Source organism: Narcine bancroftii, chromosome 3 (genome assembly GCF_036971445.1).
Source record: "Narcine bancroftii isolate sNarBan1 chromosome 3, sNarBan1.hap1, whole genome shotgun sequence".
In the NCBI taxonomy this organism is placed as follows: Eukaryota; Metazoa; Chordata; class Chondrichthyes; order Torpediniformes; family Narcinidae; genus Narcine; species Narcine bancroftii.
The window spans coordinates 26,144,860-26,162,655 of record NC_091471.1 but is presented as its reverse complement, the minus strand read 5'-3'; the positions used below and the strand labels follow the sequence as shown (position 1 = coordinate 26,162,655).

The 17,796-nt window shown below is 44.3% G+C and overlaps 2 protein-coding genes across 5 annotated transcripts in view; both read left to right on the top strand.

Moving 5' to 3' along the window:
• LOC138757022 (uncharacterized) overlaps window positions 1-15,511 on the top strand; it is a 34,238-nt gene extending 18,727 nt beyond the window's left edge. Inside the window, exon 2 of the mRNA XM_069923614.1 lies at window positions 15,216-15,511. The gene's annotated coding sequence lies outside the window, so the exon portion shown is untranslated. The remainder of the gene's footprint in view (window positions 1-15,215) is intronic.
• A 701-nt stretch (window positions 15,512-16,212) lies between these two features.
• Window positions 16,213-17,796, top strand: part of LOC138757023 (DDRGK domain-containing protein 1) — a 122,149-nt gene continuing 120,565 nt past the window's right edge. For 2 of the 4 annotated variants that reach the window (XM_069923616.1, XM_069923615.1), the window contains exon 1: window positions 16,221-16,467. In XM_069923616.1, the coding sequence (XP_069779717.1) occupies window positions 16,380-16,467 (88 nt within the window). In that variant the 5' untranslated portion in view covers window positions 16,221-16,379. Of the gene's footprint in view, window positions 16,468-17,796 lie in introns of all 4 variants that reach the window. The other 2 variants (XM_069923618.1, XM_069923617.1) reach the window with 2 other exon arrangements.

The window sequence follows — 17,796 nt, the reverse complement described above, 5'->3', positions numbered from 1 at the left end:
TCTTCCCTTTTATTCCCCTTCTGAGTTCTCACTTATACATTATTTTTCTTCTTTATATGAAGTTTGTCGTCATTCTTGTTCTTGTTACATTTCTTCATCTCTCTTTCTGTTTTGCAGGCATTCTGCAAATTCTCGTGCTTTCTCCGGATCCGAGAACAGTCTGCTTTGCTGCCCCAGGATAACTATTTTAAGCTGGATATCTTAACATAAATTTATAGCCTTTCTTCCATAGGATCGATTTTGCTGCGTCAAACTCCTTCCTCTTCTTCAGGAGCTCAAACTTATGTCTGGGTAGAAATTTTTTTTTTGACCTTTGTATTCCAGTGGCTTTTTGTCTTCTCTCATTTTTTTCATTGCCTTCTCCAATATATTTTCTCTTGTCGTATATCTCAGGAATTTTACTAGAATGGATTTTGGTTTTTGTTGTGGCTGTGGTTTTGGAGCTAATGTTCTGTGTGCACTTTCTATTTCTATTCCTTCCTGTATTTCTGGCATTCCCAGGACCCTGGGGATCCATTCTTTTATAAATTCTTTCATATCTTTGCCTTCTTCATCTTCCTTAAGGCCCAATGTCTTTATATTGTTTCTCCTATTATAGTTTTCCATTATATCCATCTTCTGAGCTAACAACTCCTGTGTTTCTTTAACTTTTTTATCAGTTTCTTCCAATTTTCTTTTTAAGTCATCCACTTCCATTTCTACAGCTGTTTCTCGTTCTTCCACCTTGTCTACTATTTCCCCTCTAATCTACTCTTTTTCTTCTGTACCTTTTATTCTTCTTTTTATTTCACTAAATTCTCGTGTCAGCCATTCTTTTAATGCTTCCATATATTCTTGAAAAAATTCTTTATCCATATACTCTCCATTCCCTTCATCTTCCATTTCTCTGTGCAGAGCTTGATGCTCTCCCTCCTCTCCCCCTGTGTCCGCTCCAGGGCCTGTGTCCTCTACCTCTCTTCCCCATATCTGTGTCTCCCCTGACCTTCCTGTTTGGCTGTTTATCTCAGTTTGCTGAGTATTTTTTTTATGGTGTCTTGATGTTGGTCCTCTTCCTCTGGGCTGGTCATCTGTTGTGTCTCTGATTACTTTTTTCCATTCTCCTCCCTCCCGTTCCCATTATTTTCTGTATCTTATCACTGGGAGCCTTGCTGTCGGGTCTTTCTCAGCTGTTCAAGCCACAGCTGGTCCCCCCTCCTGTCGGTGTGGTCTTTGTTGTGCGCATGCGCGGTTGCGCACCTCTGTTTGGCTCCGTGAGCCATTTTTGTAGTCCTGCGTTCGGTGGGTCGCGACCCTGTGGGGTTTCCACTCACCTCAGGGAGTGGGCTCCTCTTTCCACAGCGGGTCCCTGCATCTTCGTACAGGTAAGGCCTTCACCTTTCTCTTTCGGCGTCTTTCCTTCTTTTCTTCCCGTTGTTTTTGGCTTTTTCTTTGGTGCCATTTCCTCTACTTTTTATTTGTTGTGGTTTGTGTGTCTGGGGCTTTGCTTTTTCTTTACTTTTTTCCTTCTTTTCTGGAGAGGGCTGGTATTCTCTTACCGGCCACTACTCCATCACGTGACTCCTCGGTCCAGCAAGGTCTTAAGGAGGCCAAATGTTTTGCTGCTCATTATACTGAGGAAGAGGGCACGTTTGCGTTTTACTGGACCTTCCACAACATTGTGGACTACACAGTACTGGTTAAACCGTTCTGCGTAGTTATCCAAACTTTCTTCTACTTTGTTGAATTCCCCGAACTTGCCCTCAGCCATCTTGGCACGCTTTCGCCATGATCTTTTGGCAGGAAATTGTTGGGGTTTTTAGGTAGTCATTTTTTAGGTCTCTTCTGTTGTTTTCCTTCTCACGGTTGCTGCATAGAGTATGTGTCGGGTTCGTTTCATTCCTCGTTGCCACTATTGTGTATGCACTCACACAATTAAGACTCAGAAATGTGATGCTTACTCATTCTTTACTTCTATTAGACTATCACGGCTACTGACACACGGGGTTATATATATGGAAGAGTGATAACGTGACGTGGGCGTTGTGATGTCCAGCAGAGGGCGGATTATACCCAACACAGGTGCTATGCAAATTTTTCCTTAGGCCTGGAAATGCTTAGTCAGGATAGATACAGGCAGGCTATAAAAGCAGCTCAGATATAGAAATGCTGTGCATTACATTGATATAGACTGAACGCATGTTGATGCATGTGTTGTTCAGACAATAGCGTAGTGAGAGTATTTAACGACGGTATTTATTGTCTTCAAAAAAATTCAATACAGCAGAAATGTCTTGTCATATCTGTGAAACATTCTGTTACATTTGCAGCGAGTATACAGTTAAGCCTCAAAGCACAGCATGACTCCAATTATCAAGAAAGCCTGAGGTCTACTTCGGTTGTAAAATTGGTGACCAAGACAAACCCTGGCCTCCTCATATTTGTTGTGCAACATACACAGTCAACCTGAGAGCTTGGCTCAGCATCATTATATGATTAAAAACATTAACTTCAAGAAAAGGTCATTTAAGGTTTCACCATGATACAGAAAATCTAAAATTATCATTGTATTCACCTTGAAGTTCTTATCCATCATAATCTTCAATTTTTTTTCAGGGGAAGCAAATCTTTTGAAAAATTTATTGTCCAGTGTAATCTAAGAAGTAAGGTCCCATTGCAGGCAACATCTTAATAGCCAAATATTAAGTTTTTGTGTTGTCATTTGAGGGATGAGGATTGGCTATAGGGCACAGGTTTAGGTTATGGATTAGAAGGGGGATTTTCAGAATAAAATTTTCACACAGTGGGTGAATGAAATACAGAACGGAATGTCTGAGACATATTTAGGAAGCATTGAATTAACATCTGAAGTGCCAAATATAGAAGATATAAGCCAAGAGCTGCAAAATGCAAAGTAAAATAGGTACTTGGAAGCCAGTATAGGCACAGTGGGCTGAAAGGCCATTATCTGTACTTTATGACTTGATGACATGCATTTATCCACATTTCCCTTGAATGAACCAACATGTACTGACTTGGAATTTCCCTGGTATTGTCTGTATGGGTGCATCTGGTGTATGGTTAACAGATGTGGTGAATATTTTGTGTAGGCAATATAAAACGTCATACACTACACTTGAGTAATCCATTCACCTACATTCTGACTCAATTTGTCAATAGTTCATTGTACAAACTACAGAAAAAACACCAACAGCCTCATCCGACATGTAGGTGATCTACAGTGCCAACTATGGAAGAACACCCATATTGTGTTGAATTGTGAACATTATTTAAAGCAGGATTTTTAAACCATTCATTCAAAGAATATGGATGTATTTTGCATGCAAGGAGTCATTGTCCATCCTTAATTACCCTGAAAGGTCCTAAAATGACAGATATCTGAAGTCTCATATTGGTCAAGCAGGCAAGGGAGACCAGAAGGACATTAATGAAACAAGTTGTGTTTTTACAACAATTCATTTGTTCTCTGATAACTGTTACTCAGGTACTTTATGACTTTATAATATATTCCTGCATTTACGTAACTCTTGAATGTCAGATTCTTGCCATGGTGAGTTACAAACCTATCTCTCAAGATAAACAGTCCAGAAATGTGGCTGTTAAACCATTGGCTACCATGTGGTGAAGCCACTTTGTGTATGTAAATACCTTTGACCTTATATGTTGACCCTGCTCTCACTGGCCGGCTCGTGACTCCTCTCCTTTATTCCCCACTAAGGCTGTCTTGCCACAACCCTCCCCCCAGTTTGAATCTGGGTCAGTGAGAGTCAGGAACTCAAGAAATGCTGTCCATCTCTAGCTAATAAAAGCCTTCAGTTCCTGGGTCAATTGATTGTGCATTAAGTCTATTAGCTAGATTTTTCTTCCTTGGAACATGGACAAGTATCTGAAATTGGATCACCTGGAAATCAACCCAAGAGAACCCAAAGTGGCTGAGAAATTCACTATCTGGCATCGCTGCTTTGAAAGATTCCTTACAGCCTCAACGGACGTGATCCAGGATGATGAAGATAAGTTCCATCCACTGCTCTCAAATATTGGGCACCAGGTCTACCGGATGGTCCGGGACTGCCGAACTTATGGAGACACCATGGACATTTTAAAAGACCAGTACAAGGTAAAGGTGAACGAGGTCAAAACTCCACAAACTCCACTCACCCAGGCAGTGACCTGGGGAGACTACGATGACTTTGTCAGGGCCCTGAAGGAGCTTGTAAGGGAGTGTAACTGCCAAGCTGTGAGCGCAGAATAGCATGCACACTACTGATGAAAGACACTTGTGTGGTGGTCGCTCGCTCCAACTACATGAGGCAAAGGCAACTCAAACAGAAACAATTGAACCTACCGCAAACCATCAAGCTGGTGAATACCCTAGAAGGGGCCATCCACAACACTGAATCGTTCTCCAGCGAGCACGCAGCCACCTCATGGAGAACATGGGCACTGCCATCTTGGGAGGTGGGATCGCAAACCCCCTCCCATTCCAACCTGACGTCTGCTGCCATTAGCAATCTCCCGATGTGTTATTTCTGTGGGCAGGGCAAGCATCCGAGGAAATGCTGCCCTACCAAGGACACCACCTGCACCAACTGCCAGAAAAAGGGACACTTTGCAAAAGTCTGTAAATCAAAGCAGAGCCCCAAGCCCAGCAGTGCTGCATGCGAATGGGGACCACCATTTCTGGGGGACAGGGGTGCCTGTGCACACGCGATGTGGAGACCACTGACCGCTATAACGTCCCTTCTGTCTTCTCCCTCATCACTTCTGGCAATGACATCACTTCCACTTTCTCCTTCTCTTTCGGTACGAACCATTGGGGGCCACCATCACGACCACCATCTTGTCTAATGACTGAAGACGATGGAACCCCTTTGATGACAAGCTGGAGCTGGCAGTGGTAACCCTGGATCAACACTGACCGTATCAATTCTCCAGGGTCACAATGAGCGTCCAGTTAAATGGCCACCCCACCTCATGCCAATTTGACAGTGGAAGCACAGAGAGCTTCATTCACCCTAACACTGTACAGCTATACTCCCTGGAAGTGCAGCGCAGCATTTCCCTAGCCTCACAAGCCAAATTGGCAAAGGTTAATGGGAGCTGTTCAGTAACCCAGATGATCCAAGGCACTGTATACACCGACTTTATGCATCTTGTTCTGCCGCAGCTTTGTGCACCTGTCATCTTGGGGGTTGGACTTCCAATGCAACTTAAAGAGCCTCACTATGGAGTATCATGGGCCCTGTTAAAGTTGTGCTTCTGTCATGATACAAAAAGGTACAGTAACAAACCACAAAGTCCAAAACACGGTCTTTATTGAGTCACGCCAGCAGAAATTAGGGGTACCAATGGTGGATTGACAGTCACCTCACCAGTACTGTTTGAATCTCATTCAAAGAACACAGTCACAGGGTACAATATTTAAGGCATTTTCTTGCATACAAATTGGATAACATTTCTTTGAAGGCATTGCTACAGCTTATGTTTTACATTTTGCATATCCTCTTCCTAAAGACAGAGAAATGATATGTTGTTGGTCATTTAATCTCATGTACCAGTTATAATTAAGAACATTCTGCTAGTATACAAAAAAATCAACAGAAGTCTGGAACGGTTGTTCACAGTACACATCAGTATCTATTCTCTGTCTTCCTGATTTGTGGTTTTCAATTTACACTTGTAAATGGCTAGTTTCATAGTAATCTTAGATTTTTGGAGTTGACAATGGTGACGAAAACTTCAGGGACTGAGTGGCGCCATCAGTGCTACTGGTTGTTTACTGCAGCCTTTGACACTTCTACATTGCGTCTGACAAGTAGTAATGGTATAAGCTGCTTTTAGGCAGGAAACCGATTTATGAATGGGCTCCCGTTTGGGAGCTCATTCACTCTAGTGGTATCCAGTTAGCGCTATTGTGTTAAAAGGATTAGGCAGTCATCAGGATATGGCTTTGTAGAAGGGGTGAGAATTGATTCCTGTCTGAGAGTTTGATAGCCTTAAACTTGTACCCTGCTCTCTGGAAGCTTCTTGAGTCTTACTTATGACGATTTCTATGTGGTTATTTTAAAACACAATTTCTATATTTCTACAGCCCCACCCCCCCATCACGGTCTGTAACAAGCAATTTGTGAACCAGGCACTGCCCCCTTCCCACGTGGTCGACCAGCAGCTCCAAGCCAGATCAACATGCCCGACGTAGCTTCTCCACACTCCGGATCCCCCCCCACCCTGTTCGCTAATCTCACCCAACTGTAAGTCTGTCACCACTAAAAGTCGGCAATATAGCACCAAGTGCAGGGCATTCATTAACCATATAACAATTACAGTACGGAAACAGGCCATCTCGGCCCCTCTAGTCCGTACCGATCTAAGTGATCTCCTCTTGTCCCACCTACCTGCACTTTGCCCATAACCTTCCAATCCCCTCTCATCCATATATTAATCCAACTTTTCCTTAAAGGACAAGATTGACTTCGCTGTGACCACCTCTTCTGGTGGTCATTCCACTCAGCCACTATTCCCTGAGTGAAGAAGTTCCCCCTCGTAGCTTCTAAACTTTTTGCCCCTAAGTCTCAACTTGTGACCTTTTATTTGAATCTCACTTACCCTCAAAGGAAAGAGCCTATTCACCTCTATCCTACCCATACCTCTCATAATTTTAAATACCTCTCTCAAATCCCCCCTCAACCTTCTATGCTCCAATGAATAAAGACCTAATCTACTCAATTTTCTTTGTAATCTAGATTCTGAAATCCAGGCAACATTTTAGTAATCTTCTCTGCACCCTCTCTATCTTATTGATATTTATAATTTGATGACCAGAACTGTACAGAGTATTCCAAATTTGGCCTCACCAATGCCTTGAATAGTCTCAACATCACTTCCCAACTCCTATATTCTATGCTTTGATTTATAAAGGCCAGCATACCAAAAGCTTTTTTCACCACCCTATCTACACAAGATTCCACCTTCAAAGAACGTTGAACCATTATTCCCAGATCTTTCTGTTCTTCTGCATTCTTCAATGCCCTCCTGTTTACTGCATATATCTTGTTTTGATTATTCTTTCCAAAATTAAGAACTTCAGTATTAAATTCCATTTGCCATCTTTCAGCCCACTCTTCTAAGCCGTCCAAATCCCTCAGCAATCTCTGAAACCCTTCTTCACTATCTACAGCTCCACCTATCTTTGTATCATCTGCATATTTACTAATCCAGTTTACCATTCCATCACCCAAATCATTAATGTAAAGGACAATTAACAAGGGACCCATTACTGATCCCTGAGGCACACCACTTGTTATCGGTCTCCATCCTGACACACAGTTATACATACGACTTTCTGGCATCTACCTTCTAGCCACCGTTGAATCCACTTGACTATCCCAAAATTAATACCTAGTGCCTGAACCTTCCTTACCAACCTTCCATGTGGAACCTTATCGAAGGCCTTACTGAAATCCATATAGACAACATCTACTGCTCTACCCTCATCAACCTTCCTAGTCACCTCTTCAAAAAATTCAACAAGATTTGTCAAGCATGACTTTCCACACACAAACCCATGTTGAGTGTTCCTGGCATGGAAATAGCAGATATTTGTAATAAGCACAGGCTTGTGTTAGTGGGGAATTTTAATTTTCCTAATATTGATTGGGAAACACATTCTGTGAAAGGGCTGGATGGATTAGAATTTGTAAAATGTGTGCAGGAAATCCGTATAGACAACATCTACTGCTCTACCCTCATCAACCTTCCTAGTCACCTCTTCAAAAAATTCAACAAGATTTGTCAAGCATGACTTTCCACACACAAACCCATGTTGAGTGTTCCTGATCAGACCCTGTCTCTCCAGATACTTATATATATTATCCCTAAGAATACTTTCCATTAGCTTACCGACCACCGACATCAATTACAGGCCTATAATTGCTAGGCTTACTCCTCGAACCCTTTTTAAACAAAGGAGCCACATGTGTGATATGCCAATCCTCCAGCACTATGTCTCTCTCTTATGATTTTTGAAAAATCACTGTCAGAGCCTCCACTATTTCCTCCCTGACTTCCCTCAAGGTCCTGGGGAAAATCCCATCGTGATTTGGAGACTTATCCACCTTTATATGCTTCAAAAACTCCAGTATCCCCTCATTCCTGATCCCTACACGTTCCATAATTATCTCTTTTGCTTCACTTATCATGCATAATTCAATATCCTTCTCCCTAGTGAAAACCGAAGAAAAGTACTTGTTCAATATCACCCCAAATTCATTTGGCTCCGCACACAGCTGTACACTCTGATTTTCTAAGGGTCCAATTTTATCCTTCACTCTCCTTTTGCTATTTATATATTTGTAAAAACCTTTCGGATTTATTTTCACCCTGTTTGTTATAGCCACCTTCTTTTTGCTTTCCGAATTTCTTTCTTAAGATTCTTTTTCCAATCAATGTATTTTCCAAACATCTCGTTTACACCTTGTTTCTTATATATAATGTAGGCCTCCCTTTTTATTCAAAATAAATTTCTAATATCCCTTGAAAACAATGGTTCTCTCAAACTTTTGGCTCTGCCTTTTATCCTCAAAATTTCACCTTTAAAAGACCTCCAATTCTCCTCTATATCCTTCTCATAAAACAAATTATCCCAATTCACTCCTCGCAAATCCTTTCTCATCTCTTCAAATCTGAGTTTTCCCCACTCAGAAACCTTAATCTTTGGACCAGACCTATCCCTTTCCCATAGTTATATTGAAACTAATCGTACTATAGGAACATAGGAAGTAGGAACAGGAGTAGGCCAAAAATGGCCCATCGACCCTGCTCTGCCATTCAATACGATCATGGCTGATCTAATTTATGACCTAACTCCATCTACCTGCCTTCTCCCCATATCCCCTAATTCCTCTATCATGTAAACATTTATCTAACCGAATTTTAAATATGTTTAACGAGGCAGCCTCAACCACTTCCCAACATTCACTACTCTCGGGGAAAAACTATTTTTCATCATCTCTGTCCTAAATCTACTCCCCCGAATCTTGAGACTGTGTCCTCTTGTTTTAGTTTCCCCGGCCAGCTCAAAAAACCTTCCTACATCTATCCTATCCATACCCTTCATAATCCTATATGTTTCTATAACTATGATCACTGGATCCGAAGTGCTCCCCAACACATACCTCTGTCACCTGCCCTATCTCATTCCCCAACAATAGATCCAACACTGCCTCTTCTCTAGTGGGTACCTCAACATATTGCTGCAAAAATCTATCCTGCACACATTTTACAAATTCTAATCCATCCAGCCCTTTCACAGAATGTGTTTCCCAATCAATATTAGGAAAATTAAAATTCCCCACTAACACAAGCCTGTGCTTATTACAAATATCTGCTATTTCCATACCAATTTGCTCCTCTATTTCTCACTCCCCACAAGGTGGTCTATAATACAACCCTGTAAGTGTATCTTCTCCTTTCCCATTTATCAATTCCAATACCACCTCCCTTGATGAGCCCTCCAATCTATTTCGCATCAGCACGGTTGTAATATTTTCCTTGACAAGCAATGCTACACCACCCCCTCTTGCCCCTCCAATTCTATCACAAAGCAGTGAAATCTAGAAATATTTATCTGCCATCATAACCCTCCTGCAACCACATCTCACTAATCGCTAAGTCAAAGGCGAGATGCCTCCTCACTGCGGGGGTGAGAGAACAAAGTACGAGCCCCTGGGGAGCCCAAGTATTGGTAGTAAAGAGCAGGGAGAAACACTGTATGGTCATAGATTACTCCCAGACCATAACCACATTCACCCGGCTAGATGCCTATCCTGTACCTCGCATCACCGACTTGGTGAAACAGATCGCAGGGTATTCTCGACCATCGACCTAAAGTCAGCAGATCACCAGCTCCCCATTCTCCCTGAGGACCACCAATACACTGCCTTCGAGGTGGATGGTCGACTGTACCACTTCCTTAGAGTCCCTTTTGTGGTAATGAATGGAGTGTCTGTCTTCCAAAGGGTGATGGATCGGATGGTGGATGAACACAGGCTGTAGGCCACGTTCCCATATCTTGACAATGTTACAATCTGCAGCCATGATCCAACAGGACCACAACAGGAATCTCCAGAAATTTCTCCACACTGCAAAGTGCCTTAACCTGACATCTTCTCTTTTCTTCTCTCTTTGGCTTGGCTTCGCGGATGTCGTCTGGCTATACTAGGTTGCGTCATGGAGAATGGAATCATCAGCCCCAACCCTGACCACATGTGCCCACTGTTAGAACTCCCCCTCCCTCACTGCCTCAGGGCACTGAAAAGGTGCCTGGGGTTTTTCTCTTACTATGCCCAATGGGTCCCTAGCTATGCAGAGAAGGCCCATCCCTTCATCGGGGCCGCCATTTTCCTCCCATCAGCAGAAGCCCGCGAGGCATTTAACTGAATCAAAGCCAACATTGGAAAGGCCACATTGCACACAATGGTCCAATCCACCCCTTTTCAGATGGAGAGCGATACATCAGACTTTGCCCTGGCCGTCATACTTAACCAGGTGGGCAGGCCCAAATCGGTTTTTTTTGTGCACTTTCCAGGGCCCTGTGATCCGGCCCTCCTCCATCGAAGAAGAGGTTCAGGCTATCGTTGAGGCAGTACCTCGCCAGTAAGCATTTTACCCTGCTGATCAATGGGCAGTTGCCTTCATGTTTAACAACCAGCAGCAGGGTAAAATCAAAAATGACAAAGTCCTGAGGTGAAGAATCGAGCTCTCCACCTACAATTATGACATACTGTACCAGCCCGGAAAGGTCAACAAGCCTCCTGATGCCCTGTCTTGGAGGAAATGTGCCAGTGCGCAGATGGACCAACTGCAGTTGCTGCACGACGGCCTCTGCCACCCCGGGATCACCCGTTTTTTTTTTCCTCATTTCATCAAGGCCCGTAACCTCCCCAACTCCATTGACGACGTCGGGACATTGACCAAAAATTGTCGGGCCTTCGCTGAGGGCAAACCGCGTTTCTACCAGCTGGACAAGTCACACCTGATCAAGGCCTAAAGTATTGCCTAAGTATTGACTTCAAAGGGCCCCTACCCTCCATGAACCACAATGTGTACTACATCAACATTATCAATGATGCTCATGGTTTCTCTTTGCCATCCTCTGCCCCGATATGCCCGCAGCTACCATCATAAAGGCTCTGAACAACCTGCTCACCATTTTTAGATACCTCTGTTATGTCCACAGCGATTAGGGGTTCATCCTTCATGAGCAACGAGCTGCATCAATATTTGCTCTCCAAGGGCATCGCCTCTAGCTGGACCACTAATTATAACCCCAAAGGGAATGGCCAGGTGGAGCGGGAGAACAGCACGGTCTGGAAGGCAGTACTACTGGCCTTAAAATGCAAGGGCCTCCCTGTCCCCCACTGGCAAGAAGTCCTCCCAGAGGCCCTCCATGCTATCTGGTCCCTCCTGTGTATGGCCACCAATGAGACACTGCATGAGAGACTCTTTACATTCCCCAGGATTCAAGATCAAATCACCTAGGAAAACCAGGTACTGCAGTAGGGTCCTCAATGATTCTCTGAGCCCTCTTTAAGCACCGCTCTCTGTATATCAAGTCAAGTTTATTGTCATCTGATTGTAAGTACAACCTGATGAAACAGCGTTCTCTGGTCCTTGGTGCAAAAATATGTAGACACACCAGACATAACACACATGCAGACAAGTACATATGCATGACATTTATTATAGCTATAAAATAAATAAATAAATAAATAAATAAATATAGTTTTGCACACATGAGTCTTGGATAGTTAGTGTGAGGAATTCCTTTGGTTGTTCAGCTATAGATATTGTCGATAGAGGGAAGAGAGACCAAGACAAAACACAGCAGTTTTGATCACTCTCCATATTAACCACTGATCTGATGCTTGCAACTACCATACCAGTTTATGTTGCTGCTAGCTAGGACCCTCTCTACCGTGCTTCTGTAGAATGTTGTTAGGATGGTGGCTGATAGCCTTACCTTCCTCAAACTCCTAAGGGAGTGTAGGCGCTGCTGCCCCTTCCTGACTAATGAGGAGATGGTGTGGGTCTAGGATAGGTCATCCTTTAAACTTAGTGTCCCCACTCTCTTCAAGACGAAGCCATTGATACTGTATGTAGTGGGGAGTGGTCTTTTGTCCTTCTGAAGTCCACAATCAATGAAGTCTAAATGTTCTAATTAATTCCCCTCCATATCCCCTATATAATTTTGCATAAATCTGTCTGGTTCCCCCTCATTCCCCACTGCAAGTAGAACCATCCCAATCAATCCACTCTCTCCTCATACCTGGAAACTTCCTGGTGAATCTCTTCTTTTCCCTCTCAGTGCAACCCTATTCATCCCAATGGCATTTTCTGTCCACATATACTGTTCACAGCACTGCAGAAGTGGCGTTTACCTTTGGTGGTCCTACTATATATTAATACTAACTGGGTAAGAATTTCTAAGCACCATAATTCACAGTCCAAGTCAATGCCAATGCCTCCTCTTACACGATCCATAAATCTTTGTATTGCCTTCTCCCCCATGTTATCATTGAACTAAACAAGATTATTGCACAGGCTATTTAGGCTTTGGGCTGAAATAAAAAGTAATAAAGAATTTCCAGCTCTCAGACCATAATGTTGTAGGTTTCTGAGAAAGCAACATGTGAGGATTGAGATTCTTCTTAGAAGTGATTTAACTTTATAAAAGGAATCTTCTTCTTTGGCTTGGCTTCGCGGACGAAGATTTATGGAGGGGGTAAAAAGTCCACGTCAGCTGCAGGCTCGTTTGTGGCTGACCAGTCCGATGCGGGACAGGCAGACACGATTGCAGCGGTTGCAAGGGAAAATTGGTTGGTTGGGGTTGGGTGTTGGGTTTTTCCTCCTTTGCCTTTTGTCAGTGAGGTGGGCTCTGCGGTCTTCTTCAAAGGAGGCTGCTGCCCGCCAAACTGTGAGGCGCCAAGATGCACGGTTTGAGGCGTTATCAGCCCACTGGCGGTGGTCAATGTGGCAGGCACCAAGAGATTTCTTTAGGCAGTCCTTGTACCTTTTCTTTGGTGCACCTCTGTCACGGTGGCCAGTGGAAAGCTCGCCATATAATACGATCTTGGGAAGGCGATGGTCCTCCATTCTGGAGACGTGACCCATCCAGTGCAGCTGGATCTTCAGCAGCGTGGACTCGATGCTGTCGACCTCTGCCCTCTCGAGTACCTCGACGTTAGGGGTGTGAGCGCTCCAATGGATGTTGAGGATGGAGCGGAGACAACGCTGGTGGAAGCGTTCTAGGAGCCGTAGGTGGTGCCGGTAGAGGACCCATGATTCGGAGCCGAACAGGAGTGTGGGTATGACAACGGCTCTGTATACGCTTATCTTTGTGAGGTTTTTCAGTTGGTTGTTTTTCCAGACTCTTTTGTGTAGTCTTCCAAAGGCGCTATTTGCCTTGGCGAGTCTGTTGTCTATCTCATTGTCGATCCTTGCATCTGATGAAATGGTGCAGCCGAGATAGGTAAACTGGTTGACCGTTTTGAGTTTTGTGGAATAGATAAGATAAGATAAGATAAGATAAGATAAGATAAGAATAGATAAGATAGAACCAGGGAGTTTGTTTCGCCTCAAGATTCAGAGAAGTAGATTGAGGACTGAGAGGAGGAACTGCTTCTCATAGAGTAGTGAATCTGGGGAATTCTCTGCCCAGTGAAGTGATGAGGCTGTCTCATTAAATGTATTTAAGTTACAGTTAGATTTTTGCATTGTTGGGAGAACCAAGAGTTATGGGAAAAATAAGGCAGGTGGAGCTGAAGCCACATCCAGATTACCTATGATCTTATTGAATGGCGAAGCTGGGATGCTGGTTCAGACGGCCTAATCCTGCTTCCATTTCCTATTTTGTTTACATAACTGTGTTTTTGTCAATATTCAAAATATCTGAATCTGGTCTGTTAGTAAATTGAAAATTTATGACTTCCTAAGATATTTTCTTAAATTTTTTTTAAAATAGTCACTATTCTCTCTGACACATGGGCGATGCTCTCTCACAGCTTTATCAAACCCTGGTTTGATTCTCTCCTCTGGGCGGTATCTGTCTGATTTTCCTGTGATCACACGGTTTTCCCTAAGTAGTTTGGTTTCCTCCTGTATCCAAAGATGGGATAGTTGATTGGTTAATTTAATAAAAACACACACTAATGCTGGAGGAACTCAGCCACTCTTGAGGCGACCATTGGACGAAAGATACATCACCGATGTTTCGGACCTGAAACCTTCTTCAAGATATAGCAAAAAAACAGGAAGGCGTCTGAATAAAGACTGAAGAGTGGTAGGGAGAGTAGTCCAGATGAATAGCTAAATGGATATGATAAGAAGAAAGGTGAGAATTGAAAAGTAAAACACAAATGTCTACATACACCATTTTGAAGTAAAACACAATGCTGGAGAAACTGTATTTTATTTTGTGGAGATAAATGTTTTGGGCTTGAGGTCTTCATCAAGGTATGGAAAAAATGAGAATTGATTTTGGTTCTGTGAAAGGAGACAGAGGAAAGGGGGGAGAAAGAGAGACACAGACAGAAATGGGGGAAGATGGGGAAGGGGGGGGGGTTTAACAGTAATTGGAGAAGTCAATGTTAATGCCATCCAGTTGGGTGGTATCAATGGAAGATGAGGTAGTGCATCAGACCACAGACAGACATGTCAGCAAGGGAATAGATGGGTGATTGAAATGGGTGGCTGCCAGGAGATCTATGCCATTGTGACAGGGAGAGCTGAGGTGCTCAACAAAGTGATCTCCCAGTCTGTCCAGTCTCTCAAATGAAGAGGAGAGCACAATGGTTGACTACACTGAAATGGCTCTAATTGAAGATCTACAAGAAGTGGTGTCTTAATAATGTAGCCTCTATTCTGAAAGACCCCTACCACCCAGGCCATGCCCTCTTCATTCTGCTACCATGGGAAAAAGGTACAGGAGCCTGAAGATGAGCACTCAGCGGCACAAGGGCAGCTTCTTCCCCATGGCCATCAGATTTCTGAATGAACAATGAATTATAGACACAACCTTACTTTGTCTTTTTTTTGCACTATTTTTATTTATTTTGTAATGTAGTTTAGATAAATGATGCTGCCGTAAAGCAACAAATTTTGTGACATATTCATGCCAATAAATTCTGATTCTGAGAGCACAATGGAGCAGGTAGTGTAAGGTAAAACATCATGAGATGGGACCGGAGAAGGAGTCACCCAGTACTAAGGAGTAACAGAATGCATCCTTGTACTTACAAGATAAGAGAGACATTGATGGATTGAGAGGCAGGAAGCTAGCAGGGAAAGGATAGCAACAGTTTTAGTCATTGGACAAGTAATGATATGATGATGTTCTAAGCATGTATCCAAGGGTATAAAAAATCACCATTTTGCTGATAACGGCAGAATGCATTCTCCGACTAACTTTGTTAGTCGCAAGTGTTACAATCCGGTAATAAAGAACAAAGAACCCTGATTTCGACTCAGCCTGGTGTTTGTCTCACTCATTCATGAACAAAGCAGACCTAACAGTAGCAAGAAGGAATAGCTTAGACTGAAATGGGGTAAAAACACAGAGATGCTGGAGGAACTCAGCCAGTCTCGAAGCATCCACTGGAGGCAAGATTTCTGGCCTGAGCCCTCCTCAAGGTGTACAACAATCACAGCATCTGCAGACTTCCGTGCTTCCGTGCTTAAGTGGGGACTGGGACTGATCGGGCTGCTCTGCCATGGACTCAATGGACCTTCTGTGCTGGTATGATCTTTGATAGTCTTCTACTTTATGATCAAAGCAGGAGGCATTCATCAAGGACATTCTCAGGTGAACAGGATCATGTTTCGTCCACACACAAACATTAAAGTGAAAAAAAGCAGCTTCGGGCGCCATCCTACATTTTGGCACACCCTAAAGCGTTGGTTATCTTCATCTTTGCAACATCAAGTACATGGTTTGACCTGCTGAGTTTCTCTGGCATTGGGTGTTGACTTCAACCACTGGGTGTAACATTGTACCCATGGCCACATCCATCACTGCTGACAGGGCTCCCTTCCCGCCACACGATGGCGCTGTTAGCAACATCCGGGTTTCTGCAAAGCTCTGGCCCGAACCATTGGCACGGGGGGGGGGGGGGGAGTAATTTTCCATCACATACGCAGTTGTAGACATCAGTGATCACTAGAGTTGTATATTTCTAAACAATATTACATATTTAAGGGAGACCAACAATTCACATTGATTAAATGGCTCGGCTTCATCAAATGCATGGTGTTAATTTAAAGCCAGGAAGAGGAGGCACCCCGCCCAAGGCCGATGGTAAAGCCCAGGGCCGTCGCCTGAGGTAAACATGGACCCGGTGCTGTACGTTCTGGCCGCTGTCATCATCGCCGTCCTCATCCTCTTCCTATCACAATGCAGACGACAGGTGCAGAGAGGTACGAGCTCGGTGCTGGCGGGGCGGGATAGTCGGTGACGGTGTGAAGGCGGAGTGAGCGGCTGCCGACCACCGCGGCGCGGCCTGGACCGCCCGAGCCAAAAAAAAAGGCCGGCGTGCCCGATTGTGACGCAATCGCCGCTGTCCAATCGCTTCCTTGATTGGTCAATGGGGTTGCGTCTCGCACTCCCACGTGGGCAGACTGGAGGCTGACTTCTCTGCAGTTGTTTTCCAGGTGTTCCCACCTCCTTCCCCCACCCGCAGCCCTCTGAGTTAATTTGGCTAACTGAATGCTTGGGGGGGGGGGGGAAGAGAGAGAAGAAAGGGGTTGTAGGGTCAGGAACCCTACAAAGAAAGGGGTGGCGTGGTCAGGAACCCAACAAAGAAAGGAGTGTCATGGTCAGGAACCCAACAAAGAAAGGGGTGGCGTGGTCAGGAACCCAACAAAGAAAGGGGTGGCGTGGTCAGGAACCCAACAAAGAAAGGGGTGGAGTGGTCAGGAACCCAACAAAGAAAGGGGTGGCGTGGTCAGGAACCCAACAAAGAAAGGGGTGGAGTGGTCAGGAACCCAACAAAGAAAGGGGTGGCGTGGTCAGGAACCCAACAAAGAAAGGGGTGGCGTGGTCAGGAACCAAACAAAGAAAAGGGTGGTGTGGTCAAGAACCCAACAAAGAAAGGGGTGGGGTGGTCAGGAACCCAACAAAAAAAGGGGTGGTGTGGTCAAGAACCCAACAAAGAAAGGGTGGCATGGTCAGGAACCCAACAAAAAAAGGGGTGGCGTGGTCAAGAACCCAACAAAGAAAGGGTGGCATGGTCAGGAACTGAACAAAGAAAGGAGTGGCGTGGTCAGGAACCCAACAAAGAAAGGAGTGGTGTGGTCAGGAACCCAACAAAGAGAGGGGTGGTGTGATCAGGAATTCAACAAAGAAAGGGGTGGCGTGGTCAGGAACCCAACAAAGAAAGGGGTGGCAGGGTCAGGTACCCAACAAAGAAAGGAGTGGTGTGGTCAGGAACCCAAAAAAGAAAGGGGTGGTGTGGTCAGGAACCCAACAAAGAAAGGGGTGGTGTGGTCAGGAACCCAACAAAGAAAGGGGTGGTGTGTTCATGTACCCAACAAAGAAAGGGGTGGTGTGGTCAAGAACCCAACGAAGAAAGGGGTTGAAGGGTCAGGAACCCAACAAAGAAAGGAGTGGTGTGGTCAGGAACCCAACAAAGGAAGGGTTTGTAGCATCAGGAACCCAACAAAGGAAGGGGTTGTAGCATCAGGAACCCAACAAAGAAAGGGGTGGCGTGGTCAGGAACCCAACAAAGAAAGGGGTTGTAGCATCAG